The 14,642-nt window shown below is 34.9% G+C and overlaps 1 protein-coding gene across 3 annotated transcripts in view; it reads right to left on the minus strand.

Moving 5' to 3' along the window:
* Nucleotides 1–14,642, minus strand: part of SMC3 (structural maintenance of chromosomes 3) — a 38,438-nt gene that overhangs the window by 17,742 nt on the left and 6,054 nt on the right. For 2 of the 3 annotated variants that reach the window (XM_004763870.3, XM_045068502.1), the window contains exons 3-13: nt 14,499–14,537; nt 12,429–12,496; nt 10,969–11,040; nt 10,528–10,607; nt 10,029–10,107; nt 6,249–6,366; nt 5,128–5,303; nt 4,226–4,306; nt 3,826–3,990; nt 3,402–3,523; nt 2,184–2,397 (exon numbers count right to left, since the gene is read on the minus strand). In XM_004763870.3, the coding sequence (XP_004763927.1) occupies nt 2,184–2,397; nt 3,402–3,523; nt 3,826–3,990; nt 4,226–4,306; nt 5,128–5,303; nt 6,249–6,366; nt 10,029–10,107; nt 10,528–10,607; nt 10,969–11,040; nt 12,429–12,496; nt 14,499–14,537 (1,214 nt within the window). Of the gene's footprint in view, nt 1–2,183; nt 2,398–3,401; nt 3,524–3,825; nt 3,991–4,225; nt 4,307–5,127; nt 5,304–6,248; nt 6,367–10,017; nt 10,108–10,527; nt 10,608–10,968; nt 11,041–12,428; nt 12,497–14,498; nt 14,538–14,642 lie in introns of those variants that run through there. The other variant, XM_045068503.1, reaches the window with a different exon arrangement.

Here is a 14,642-nt window from a genome sequence, read left to right on the forward strand (position 1 = left end):
AATCCAATTCTAACTTTTTAAAAATGCCTTTAGGCAAAAAAGCACATCAAGAGCAAACATAAAACATAAATGAATTATTCTATAAAATATTGCTAAAATAGAATTAATTTGCTCACTAATGATCTAAACCTTTCAACTAGAATTTTAGAAGAAAAAAATACATTCACACATGCTCAAAATACTACAGTCAATGGTTTTCACACCACTCCCTCTATACACATAGGAAAGACTGAGGATTATACTAAGAAGCAAAAGGCCATTCTACATAATTCAATCAGCACTATAAAATCATCTCTAGCCAATATAAAGGATAGACTTCAGCAGTGGAAGGTATAGCTCAAATACTGCAAAATAATGAAGTTCAAGCTTGAGAAAGAATGAATAAAAACTTCACTGACAAATCGTGGCTCATCACCAGGCTGTTTCAAAAGGAATATTCGTTGAGGATGTTTCCATGAACTCATGACAAACACATGTCCTTTCTTTCAGGAGAGGACATGTAGCTATCACAGCTGAAACTCTATTAATTAATTTCCAAATAACTACCTGGAATCAACCCATGGTTTTCCATTCCCTCCATAAAATAGCGACTAAAGCACACTGGACTCAAGAGGCTAGGAGACAATGGTTTAGGACTCCTGGTCACTCTTCCACCAGTTATTTTTGATTACAGAGCCAGTTAGGTTTGCTCCCCACTATGTTTTTAATTTTGTTCATGCTGTGATTACATTAAATATTAAACATTAAACAAATATAAAGACAAAGGAAAGAGCTATTTCTTTAAAAACGTGATTTAGTTTTGGATACACTCAAAGGTGACTCACTAAAAATTAAATTAAATGGGGAAATCAACTCTAAAAGATCAGGGAGAAATAATCTATAAATGCATATATTAATATGTAATATGTACTTTATAACAATTTATAGTAATTCAAAATGTCAAATCAAAGTTAAAGACTAGGAAACTGACCCAGATTATAAAAGATAACAACAGAGATAAGACAACTAAATGCAATACATGATCCTAGACTGAATCCTGAATTCTGTTCTCATCCAGCTTTAAGAACTACATTTATGTGTGGCTCATAACAAAAATGTCCCGAGAATTCACAATCACTACTCATATTCAAAAGAAACATCTTGGGCTCTACATGAAAAGACTGGTATGCATTCTGGTGCGGGGTGCTGATAATGGGGGAGGCTATGCATTTGCGGGGGTAGGAGGTATAGGGGAAATCTCTGTACCTTCCTCCCAATTTTACTGTGAACCCAAAACTGTTCTAAAAAAATGGTTCTTAAAAAAAGACTGGTACATGAGCATATTATTTATCTTTTTAAGCAAAATACTTAGGATATAAATAAATGTATGTTTACATGTATATAAATACAAATACTATTACATATAAAACTTAAATATATATACACACTTATATAAACATTTTATGTATTAAGTGAATTTTTGGATATAAACCAGTAACCAACTGGTATAGATCTCATGAGGTAAGAGGAGGGTTCCTCTGTGTAGGTACATATATAATTTCCTCACCCTATACTTGTCCTACATACTCCCTTCTCATCACTTCTATCATCCTCCAATCACCTATAAGCAGCCATACACAATACTTAACAAAGCATTTTCCCCCTTTCTCATTTTAAATAAAGTGAGATCTTTCTTATCCTAGAAGTGATTTTATCTTCTACTTCAATTTTTAAGAAAATGCTACTAAACATGCATAGTAATGTTTTATTCATTTAGAAAATCTTATAAAAATCACCAGTCTTAATCAACAAAAAATATATTCTGCAATAAGTTATCAAATTGACAGAGAATTGTGAAAGACTAAAAATGGAAAAATAACTAGCTACTCTGAAGTCATATTTTGACTTATCATGTTAAAATTAAGGGTAGCTCAGAAATGTTCTACCAACTCACAAAAATGTATTTTAAGATATACTCAATCTACATGAACAATCACAGATACGGAAAAAATGTTCCTTGAAAAGGAAAACTATCATATAAATATTATGTATATAAATATTAAATTGTGCTGGTCTTTTCTAAGTAAGTACCTGTTTTGTATATTTTAAGAGTAACAATGTTACTACTGAAAAATAAAACTTAAATAGGTAAGATGTACATGTCTTTTGAAAGACTTTCACAAAACAGCTATAGAAGTTCTTACATTATACTGCTCCAGGTTCTTCTCTTTATTTGCCTCCGTGTCCTCCAAATCCTTATGGATGGCAGCAATCTGTCTTTTTTTGTCATTAATAGCCTGATCTAAAGACTTGAGTTCCTTTTTAATCCACTTATCCCTTTCTTCTTTTGATGTAAACTGGCTTCCTCGACCCTGCTTTGCATAAAGATCTGTTCTTTCCTGGGTAGCTTGGGCCAATCTATAACAAGACAGAAGAAAAGAATGGATTAAAAAGGAGACCAGAAAATAAGCAAGTTTAACTGCAATCAATGTCAAGACCTCAGAGATAACAGCCATCTTCAAAATTCCACAGAAAAAACAGTAAAAGCAACTGGTATCTAACAGAGATCCTTGGACTAGTACTATATAATATAAATCTCATTTTGAAAAGCCACAGTTAAAGTCATGTAAACGAGTCTATATCCTAAGGATTTCAGGCAGACAACATCTTCACTCCAGGTCTGGGTGAGTCAGTAAAGCTAGAGACAATCCTAATATCCTACCTCAGGAATTTTCCAACTATATTTAGCTATATAAACATTTCCAATTCCTTATAATAAAAGACACTATCAAGGTTAAAAAGCAAAAGAAAGACAAAGAAAACATTTACAATACACAGAATACTAGAACAAATACAGATTACAGATAACCCTATCAAACAATAAGAAAAAAAAATCAGAAAAACAGTGGCAAAGGAAATAATTCACTAAAACAAATACTGGTAGCATAAGAAGATAATAATGCACTAAACCATGAAATCAGCAAAAGTTGGCATGTTCAATCTACAGATACATATTAAAATGTCTAGATGCTGAAACAGTAATGAAAAAAGGAAATAGGATGAAACAGAGTAAGATGTCATATGGGTAAAAAACAAAATAAAACAAAGAAACCACCATTCATGTTTCAAAAAGCCCAACAACATCTAGGCAAGTTATTTATCTTAGGCAAGTTATTTAACCTCCCAGAACCTCAAATTTGTTGTACCTAACAGTGATAATGTGACTCTCTTACGGCTGAATGAAAAAAAATTTATGTGTTATGTATACAATAACACATGGCCCACAGGAGCTGTTTAACACAGGCTATTAATGTGAAACTGGATTTAACTTCTGTTCTTACTGTGTCTTAATTCCTAACTATTCAGCTTTCACAGAGGAACCATGTAGAAAAGTAGAAGTGTTGGTGAAAGAAATCCCAGACCTAGCAATTCCTCGCTCTTCTTTTTCTTTCACACTGTTGAATTTAGGTTCTGTTTCTGCCAGTTCTTTCTGTTTTTCTTCTATTTTTTCAAGCAGCTTCTGTCTCTCTTTTAATAAGCGTTTCTGTAAATAAAGCAGGGTAAGTAAAAATGCAACCTTAAAAATTTCTGCTTAATTTTAAGTTTAGCATAAGATATTCTCTCATGGAAAAGAATTCATGAAAAAAACTGATCCTGTAACACAAAACTAATTTTTAAATAAAAAAACACAAGGAGACAGTACTGAGTTGCTACTAAGTGTGAATTATTTTAATGTGCCAGATCTTTTACAAAAATTTAAGCTTGTACTCCCATTATAGAAAGGATGGTCTTCTGCAATTCCTACTCAACGAACATTTGTCTTTCATTTTTAGCATTTTAACTTACCCTTTGTTCACTATTGCCTGCCAATTCATCTTGTAAATCCTTGGCTTTAAGCTCCAATTTAGTCCTCTGCTTAATCTGCTCTTGTCTTTCAGCACTGAGCTGCTCCTTTTCTTCTTTCATAGCTGAAATTTTTGTTTTCAGTTCTCTAACTTGCCGCTCAATATCCTAGCCAAAAAGTATGACACAGAAGTGAGTCAGACAATTAGAAGTACAAAAGCAGAGTTTTCACACCATTAGTTCTGTTCCTTTTTCCTTCATTTACACTTTCAGTACTGTTCTGTCTTTCCAATACTCAATCCCAATGACACCCATCTGAAGTTACCACTCCATAATTCTGGTAAAAAAGGATTTACTGTGGTCAAAAAATATAAGTTAAACTAAGCCTAGTTTATAATCTTACCTCCATCTTATCTCTTGCATCCTGCTGGGCATCTCTTAATTGCCTGGATTTTTCTCCACTAGTCTCTCGCTTAGCAGAAAGCTGGGGAGAACAAAAAGCTGTAATTTCTAACTCATTTTGTATTTTAATACTTCAAAACATGTAGTATAATTGTAAAATACCTGCTAAAACAAAATCATTTACCTGAAGAGTTTTTTAATTTTTAATGATTTTAAGTAAAAAGCTCCTTTAGTTTTAAGTATTACCTAAAAACAAACTTTTGGATGAAAGGTCAGCAATACTAATTACAAAATACATCTTAAAAAGCCAAGAAAGGGGCACCTGGGTGGTTCAGTCATTAAGTATCTGCCTTCAGCTCAGGTCATGATCCCAGGAAGCCCTACATTGGGCTCCCTGCTCAGCAGAAAGCCTGCTTCTCCCTCTCCCACTCCCCCTGCTGGTGTTCCCTCTCTCACAATGTCTTTCTCTGTTAAATAAATAAATAAAATCTTTAAAAAATTTTTAAAAATAATAATAAAAAATAAAAAGCTAAGAAAAAAAAATTCATGAAACTTTTTTTAATTATTAAGTAAACTCCACCCTCATAACCCTGCTATCGAGAGTCCCGTGCTTCACTGACTGAGCCACCCAGGTACCCCTTCACAAAGCTTTTAAAGGTGGCTTCCCTCATTCTGGTTTGCCTTGCACCAGCACCTGATTACATTTCAGGTAAAATCATAGCAAGGACCATACAGGTCTAGGCGTTTTTCCCTTGGGATACTGAAAGAACAAATTTACTGACCAATGATTTCATTAAAAGGTATAAAAATTTTAAGTTTCCATTTAAAAATTACTGAAAGGTATAAATATAGAATGAGCTTAAAATAAAAATCACTCTGAATTCAAGTAACAAAATTCCTTACCTCATCAAGTTTAGCACGAGTCTCGTTAAGCTCCTGGTTATAAATGGTATATTCCAGGGCTCGTCTCATTTTATCCCACTTTTGATACTGAGCTAGTTCTTCCTTTTCTTCTTCTAAGGTATGTAATCTCTCTTCAATATATTTTAACAACTCATTGATTTTTTCCCGTTTGCCCTCTTAAAAAGAAATGAGAGAGGGGTGAAGGAGCTGAATAAAATTTTTATGTAAATAATATCTATTCTCAAATATATCATGAGTTAAAATCAATCTTAAGAACTAAAGCATTATAGGATAGTGTGTGGTAATCAAATCTAAGAAAGTAAAATGACAAAACACTTTATGACGAAAAGCATCAGAGAACAAAGTTACACATAATGACACTTTTTAAGTTTTCATTATTTTCGTTCATATACAATGTTCTATCAGTTTCAGGTACACAAACAGTGATTCCATTATTCAATACATTACACAATGCTCACCATGAAAAGTGTAGTTACCATCTGTCACCGGACGTTATCACAGTATCATGGACTATATTCCCTATACTGTACTTTTCACCTCTGTGACTTACTTTATAACTCAAAGTTTTTCCTCTTAATCCCTTCTACCTATTTCACTTATCTTCCCCCTGCACCACCACCTTGGCAAAGGAAATAAATAATTCCTTTAGGAACTCAAGACTGTCGGATTCTAAGACATGACAGAACACAGTACTTGAGAAGCTAAGTAGGGTTTCCATAATACATGTACTAAGGAAGATCAGAAGTTTCCCGTTTACTTGCTCCTAAACAACTTAAAACCTAATGCCAGCTGATACTCCCAGCAATTTTTTTTTTTTGAGGACTGCACCCAAATCTGTTATCCTCACTAACAATGAGGACAGTAGAGGCACAAAATCGTTGACCTACAAAGGCATTATTATCTAACAGTAACTCCTTATTTAGAGAGAGAAATTATTTGAAATCTCACAACTTAAAATGTCACCAACTAATTTTCTCTCCATTCAGTATATAGGCAAATTATCAAACAGTATACTCCTGAGACTAGATAAAAGCCCTTACAACTATAATAACACAATGACAAAGTAATTCATAAAATAAGGCAAGATCAAATTTCTTTACCTGTTTCTTTCATTAAAGATATGCTTTCTTCTTTTCGTTCATCATATACTCTAGTACCAGCTACTTCTCTTAATAGTTTTAGTCTCTGAGAATCTGGTGCTGTGGCCATCTGGTTGATCTACAAATTTTACAAAAATAATTACTATGTAGCTACAGACTGCTCTTTAAGAACTCTACCTTGAAAGAGTATTCACATGCTAAGTTTTCAGTATCACTTCAAGAATATAATTTGTGCAATGTATATACCTACACAACCGTATGTATGCAATGTATATACCTACACAACCGTATGTCCTTTATGTAAATGAAATTTATCAAATGAAAATCCAAACAGAATTGATACATTCTTCAACCTAATTTATGAATAAAACTCTAAATTAAAAATGAAGGAAGAACATCCCATCACCATACTTTTTCTTAGTCAACATTGTAAGGTATAAAAGATGTACTCCATTTTGAAAGAACAAAGTATTTTTACAAGAGGGAAACTATCACTCTATAGTTTTAAAAAGCTGTAATGATACTATTAAAAATGTAACAGGGGTACCTGGGTGGCTCAGCTGGTTTAGTGTCCAATCCTTGGGTTTTAGCGCAGATCATGATCTCAGGGTTGTGAGATCAGGGCCTGAATCCATCTCCCCAAGCAGTGCAGAGTCTGCTTGAGATTCTCTCCCTCTCCCTCTGCCCCTGCCCCATTTGTGTATACTCTCTCTAAAACAGAATCTTAAACACACACACACACACACACACACACACACACACACTATTACTTCTTAAGTAAACTCTACACTCAACATGCGGCTTAAACTCACAACCCCAAGAGTCACATGTTCTACTGACTAAGCCATCCACATACCCCAGAAATGGTATGCTTTAAATACAGACAGATAAAAATAACTGTCTAACAGAGGTAGTTACCATTAAATAAGCAAAAGCATTTTTAAAATCTTATTTAAAAATATATGGCAGGGCACCCAGATGGCTCAGTCAGCTGAGTGTCCAACTCTTGGTTTTGGCTCAAGTTGTGCTCTCAGGGTCATGATACCAAGCTCCGCACTGGGCTCCGCACTTGGTAGAGTCTGCTTGGGATTCTCTCTCTCCCTCTGTGACTTTCCCTGCTTGAGCATGCTCTCTAAAATAAATAAAATCTTGGGGTGCCTGGGTGGCTCTGTTGGTTAAGCGTCTGCCTTCAGCTCAGGTCATGATCCCAGGGTCCTGGGATCGGGCCTCGCATCGGGCTCCCTGCTCTACAGGGAGCCTATTTCTCCTGCTCCCTCTGCCTGTAGCTCCCCCTGCTTGGGCTTGCTCTCTCTCTCTCTGTCAAATAAATAAATAAAAATCTTAAAAAAAAAATCTTGAGGGGCACCTGGGTGGCTCAGTGGGTTAAGCCGCTGCCTTCGGCTCAGGTCATGATCTCAGGGTCCTAGGATCGAGCCCCGCATCGGACTCTCTGCTCAGCAGGGAGCCTGCTTCCTCCTCTCTCTCTCTGCCTGCCTCTATGCCTATTTGTGATCTCGCTCTGTCAAAAAAAAAAAAAAAAAAAAAAAATCTTGAAAAAATATATATGCAAAAAAATCACAGAAAGTGGCACAAAGTGACATGCAACTTTAAACACCATGAGTTTACCATATTCATAAAAATAAAACTAATCACGAAGGGCAAAAAATACTCTCACTGCATTAAAAAAGTGAATTGAGTTACTCTAACACTTCTTACATAAAAAGAGAATCAGACTTTTACATAAAAAGAGAATCAGCTCTGAACTAAGAAAATATTGTCTATCAAAAGTATACATATATCAAAGAATCCTTCATATCCTTTTTTTAAAAAAAAGATTTATTCATTTGAGAGAGAGAGTGAGAGAAGGCACCCACACTCAAGCAAGGGGCTCGGTGGGGGGCGGGGTAGGAAGGAGGGAGAGAGAATCTCCAAACTGACTTCCCAGAGAACATGGAGCTGACTCAGGGACTGAACTCAGGACCTGGAGATCATGACCCAAGCTGAAATTAAGAGTTGGCCACTCAACCAACTAAGCCACCCCAGGCGCACTCCCTCCTTCAGATCCTTATCCCTGATTACCCCAATTATGCATGGTCATTCAACTTATTCACTTAAAAAATATTTAACAAATATTTACAACATATATGCCACTCTGCTGGGCACTAGGAAAAGATCAATTAACAAAACAGAAAAGGTCTTTCCCTCATGGAATTTGCATTCTAGTGGGAGATGAAAGAACAGAGAAAACACGTAGGGCTTGGATAAAGGCAACATTTTTTTTTTTATCTTTTTTAAGATTGTATTTATTTATTTGACAGAGATCACAAGTAGGCAGAGAGGCAGGCAGAGAGAGAAGGGGAAGCAGACTCTCCACTGAGCTGAGAGCCCGATGTGGGGTTCGATCCCAGCACCCTGGATTCATGACCTGAGCCGAAGGCAGAGGATTAATCCACTAAGCCACCCGAGTGCCCCAAGGCAACACTCTTTTAGTTGAGGTAAATCAAGGATGGCTTATATGAAATGACATATAAGCAGAAACTGAAATGAAGTATAGGGGCCTATTTGTATGTGTGTAGGGGAGATGCAAAAAAATGGGCTCCCATAATCAGCCTCCATTTAAAGAAATTCCTTGCTTATAAAGCTGGTCTTTCCAAAAACTTGCTCTCAATTTCCCAAATGTGAAACACCATACTCTTCCTAATCACCTCTCCTGGATGCTAACCTTCCAACAGATATCTAAAAATCCTCCAATACGAAATAAGAGGACACTTAAAAAGAACTTTCCCCTGGTCCAAAAATACACTACAACAAACTATGAGAACACTTCAGGGTATGTTCTTTTTTTTTTTTTTTTAAGATTTTATTTATTTATTTGACAGAGGGAGATCACAAGTAGGCAGAGAGGAAGGCAGAGAGAGGAGGAAGCAGGCTCCCTGCCAAGCAGAGAGCCTGATGTGGGACTTGATCCCAGCACCCTGGAATCATGACCTGAGCCAAAGGCAGAGGCCCAACCCATTGAGCCACCCAGGCGCCCTGCAGGGTATGTTCTAAAAAAAGAAATTATCTTAGGTACAGTTTAAAGTATATGAAGAAACAGTAGAAAATATGTAACTAATAAAAACTATAAAAAAATATAATCTCCACAGGAAAAAACAGTTTGAGGAATTATAGGTTTCTGGCAATGTAAACTTTCTAATCATTTTAACTCTATGATATATTAAGTAACGGATTACTTTTAGGAAGTAATTTTTTTTCTAATGTTATTTTTATAGAATTTCTACAGTACCCTTATTTATTTATTTATTTATTTATTTATTTATTTATTTAAAGTTAGGCTTTATGCCCAGCATGGAGCCCAATGCAGGGCTTGAACTCATGACCTTGAGATTAAGCCCTGAGCTGACAACAAGAGTTTTATGCTTAGCCAGCTGAGCCACCCAGGCGCCTCTCTATACTGTTCTTAAATATGCTCATTGTGACTTTCACAAACCAAAAATGTCTTCTAGTACAGGACATCTTATTAAGTGATATAGGCCACTAAGAAGACAAGACCCACAACTGCTGAAATTATTGTATCCCACTACATAATAGATCTACTTTGTACCTTATGGGCACATAAAAGGTAATATGACATCAATAAAAAATAAATCATGAAAACAAATGACAGTAATTTCCATTTTGCTTCAACTTAACCACTAAAATCAATCAGCTAAGTTCATCATTCAAGTAAATATATTCAGAAAACAAATTCTAAAAAAAAAGGACATACAATTTTTTTACCTTTCCTTGTTTTACAATGTAATAAGGATTGCTTCGAGAAAAACCAGCACTTTCAAGGAGATTCATCACATCATTTTTCCTGTTAATAAACATTGAAAAAAATTTTTTCAGATGAATAACCCAACGATAAGCAAAAAAAAGAAGGGTGACTCCTGGGTTAAGGAGCATGAGGGACTATAGTCATTGAGCCACCTACTATATCAGCCTCAGAGGATCCTGATTCTTCCCACCCCACCCCAAAGATTTTATCTATTTGAGAGCGAGAGGAATCAAGCACCCCGCTGAGCAGAGAGCTGGAGCCCAAGGTCCTGGGATCATGACCTGAGCCAAAGGCCCATGCCCAACCAAAAGAGCCACCCAGGTGCCCTGAGAATCCTGATTCTTATGTTAATGCTCAAACTACTGGTTTGTTGAACACAAGGGATATATAACCCATATAACAGAGTAAGTAAAATACTTTTACTCTGTAAAGAAATAAAAATGCAAAGAAAATGCTTACGTGACCATTTTCTTGTCTAGGAAATACTGATCCTTTTTGGCTCCAATAACTCTTCTAAGTGAAACTTCTTCTTTATCAATCTAAGAAAAAAATGTAAAAGCCCAAAATTAATTTCACAGTAAAAGTGGAAAACTTTTTAGTTAGTAAGGTCATTCTAGAATCCATAGCCATAAACATTATTTTGAAATCTCACTAAAGATATGCTATGAATATCAATTCTTAGGACAAAGACATTTTTCACAACAGCTTACACAACCTCCCTCTGTTTACTAGAATGTTCATTACAATTTTAAGGCAAAATTAATATGTAAACTGCATAGCTATTTTAGCATAAACTATAAGAGCTTAAGTACATTTGTAAATGTTTCAAAACTTGGAAGAAAATCAGCTGCATCAATAAAATTCTCAACATTATTACTAGGGAAAAAACCCACTACTCACTGGCAACCGGTTGTCTGAATTATCAAAAATAATCTCCACAAAAGCAGAAATGACACGAGGACCAGTACCCTCCTAAAACATGCAAAAAACAAATTGGTCATTTAAGTGGGATTTTCACATTCCTTATCTTTTTTTATCCCCCCTTTCAATGCCTTTAAAATTTAGTGCATGGTAATAAGCCTAATTAAATGGAGAAAAAATCCAGTCAGACTACAATATATTCTTCTTGTCAAAAGAGCAAAGACACTGGATTAGGATAACAATACTTCTCATCCAAATGGTTTTAGATTCTCACTAAATCCGCGAGAAATATGCAAAAGATAGCAAATCAGATGTATTTAGGTCATATTCTGAAGACCACTTTATTAGAATTTAAGACCCCATGCCCACCTAATTCTACTTATTTGCTAATATCACAACACTTTGAGGCTCTTCTCTTATAGACTCATTTAATGCTGTCAAGGAACCCTAACAAATACACAATTACAGAACTCAACTTTTTAAAACTATCTGCAATATGCTACATAATCTTAAATCTGCCATGAAAAGACACATATCTAACATGTGTCACATATAGACCAATTTATGACCCAGCTACTTCTATACCAAGTCCAAAGAATTTCCAGAGTTTAGAAACTGTGTAAATCAACACAATAAAGAACGGTATCTAAAGAGGTTATTCTTTCAATGCCAATCTTAGAAACCTAAAAAAAATTCATCTACAGGTAACCAGCTTTGATTACTGGGCTATAAATACAAATTTAAGAGGGCTAAATAAAAGATAATGATTAAAAAACATAAACAACCAAAATACCTCCCTAACTGTGAAAGATTCTATTGAGATATACTTAGGATTTTCACTTTCTGGTCTTAAAACTAATTATAAGTCACAATCAAACCAAAAAGAAATTTTATCATTTTATTTTAGACTTTTATAATTTTTTATTCTGGAATTTCTTCAGTTTGCTATTCATAATTATTTGATGAAAAATTCTAACAATTTTACTTACCATAAATATACTTATCTTTCATACTGGAAAATGCTGTTACCATTTAACTTACAAATATGGCCAAAAATAGAACAAGTATGTTGTTTAATTTGCAATTACTGCTTCTCTATGCTCCCAATAACTTCTAAGTCTCAAAGTTCCTAATTTCTAATCTCAAACTCTTTTTTCTCCTTAGCAAATCTGCTTTTGAGCATTATCAGACCATACTCTTAATAAAGACATACCCATCAATAGAAAAATCCTACAATTTTCTTACCATTATATAAAAATCAGGCCTTTATCACGCATTAATATAGGAGGCTAAATTCCACAGCAGAATTAACACACTTAAAGACAGTGTCATGTTTACAAAAGATCTGCAGCTTGAACAAATGATTTTATTTACCAGAATCAACAGTGTAGTTTAAAAAATACATAATATCAATAACATCTCAAAACAATTTCACTCACATGCAACAAAGCCAATCGCTGTTCCGGACGAAGATGACTGAACTCATCACTAAGAACAAACTGAATTGCTAAAAATACAAAAACATAACTATTAGTACAGTCTAAAAAAAGATCTATGCCTTATTTACACCTTTCCATACCTTCTACCAGGTAATGAACAAGGCAGATAAAGTAGATTATTTCATATATGCAGATTTGTCTGTATTTCAGACTAATTACCTTCGAAATGATAAGAAAAATACTAAGAAGTTTCCACTGAAACATTTAAGGAAAGAAAAAGAGAACACACTAAGGTAACAAAGAGAGACATGCAAACTAAAGTTTACCTCTTGATCAAAGTATACACTGAGTGGCTAACACTTTGTTTTTACCTACTAGATATAAATAATATACATCAAAATATTTATAAAAAAAATAGGATATATTCCTACAATATCCTTGGATACTTTTGGCCAAAAGAAATAGAACTAAGTGGGAAATACAGGGACATATTTCAGATTCCCATATTCTACTTCAATGCTTATCTGCTTTAAGAAGCCATTCCTGCTTCCATATGGGGTATCTAACTGGACGACCCTGCCCCAGAAACGCAACTCTATTCAGCTGTCCTGTTCCCAATCCACCCAGGAGACCTTTGACATTCTAAGAGTTGAGTGTGCATGTATGAATATGTATGCTGAGGGTGGACATGGAGTGCTTTATCTTTTATAATCATCTTGGGAGGATAGATTCAAATTACCTTCATCTCCCTGGAGATCACAAAATACTTCTACTCCAATCCCACTTTCTCACCTTCACCAAATTACAACCACTAAAGAGCTATTGATTTGTGAGCACAGAAGGGATAAAGCCTTTGTTCTAATTAAGGTCCCTGCTTTTCCTCAAGCACTACTCAACTAAGAGGTTCAAAATTTTTGCAACTTACTTCTTACATAATTCAAAACTATTAAAATGTTTTCTCTGAAGAATTTGTTAACAGAGGTATTATTATACTTAATAACATTTTTTAAAGATTTATTTGAGAGTGAGTGAGAGAGAATGAGAGCGTGGTGCGGAAAGGCACCACAGAAGGATGAGTCTTAAGCAGGCTGCGCTGAGTGCAGAGCCCAGCTTGGGGCTTGATCCACACAACCCGGAGATCACAACCTGGGCTGAAACCAAGAGTCAGATGCATAAATGACTGAGCTACCAGGTGCCCCACTTAAATGCACTTTATCCTTACAATCTTCAAAGCTATTTATCCGCAAATTGACAGCGGTCTTCGCTGAATCTGAGATTTTTTTTATACCCTTCCATCCTTAAAAAAAAAAAAAAAAAAAAAAGATTCAGAAAGCATTGTTTTAGAAGATGTAACAGAGGAGTACCTAACTGGCTCAGTAAGTAGAGCAAGTGACTCTTGATCTTGGGGTCATGAGTTCAAACCCTAGACTGCATCCAAAGCATACTTTAAAAATGAATACATAAATGGAACAAAAAGATGATCCACTTTCCAAAACAATATTAGCTTTTCTACATCTACATTTATATACATACATATATATATATATATATATATATACAAATTTGCAACACTTATATACCACACTCAAGTTTAAAAAGCACTTCCATTTGTATTATCTGATGAGTCTCACAACCCATCAAAGCAGGCAGACCAAAGACCTCTTTTTAAAGTGCAAAGATAGAGATTGTTCTGTCCATTATCTCAGCTCATTATTTACTAGGTACAGAGAACTCAGATCATTATATCATTATACTTGAAATCCTCTACACTAAATCACAACCCTGTATGAAGAAGTATTTGAGTTTCATGCAGACACACCTCAGAAAACCAATTTTTCTAAGTAGGCTCCGTACCCAGCAAGGAGTGCAATGAGGAGCTTGAACTCATGATCCTGAGACTGAGACCTGAGCTGAGTTCAAGAGTCAGACACTTAACCAAGTGAGCCACCCAGACTCCCCTCAGAAAACCAGTTTTTATTTTTTATTTTTTTAGAAAACTGATTTTTAAAATAAATTACCTGAAATACCCAGGGTCTTTAATATATTTAGAATTTAAAAAACAATACCTACCATAAAAAAAGTTACTTTTTCCAGATCCATTTCTGCCCACTATAAAATTTCAAAAAGTACATGTTACTTTGCATAGAGACCAATAAAATTAAAACCTTACTGAAAGTATTAAAAACTTTATACTCTACTTTCTAACTTAACATC

Source organism: Mustela putorius, unplaced genomic scaffold (genome assembly GCF_011764305.1).
Source record: "Mustela putorius furo isolate JIRA1106 unplaced genomic scaffold, ASM1176430v1.1 tig00003909_pilon_pilon_pilon, whole genome shotgun sequence".
NCBI classification, from domain to species: domain Eukaryota; kingdom Metazoa; phylum Chordata; class Mammalia; order Carnivora; family Mustelidae; genus Mustela; species Mustela putorius.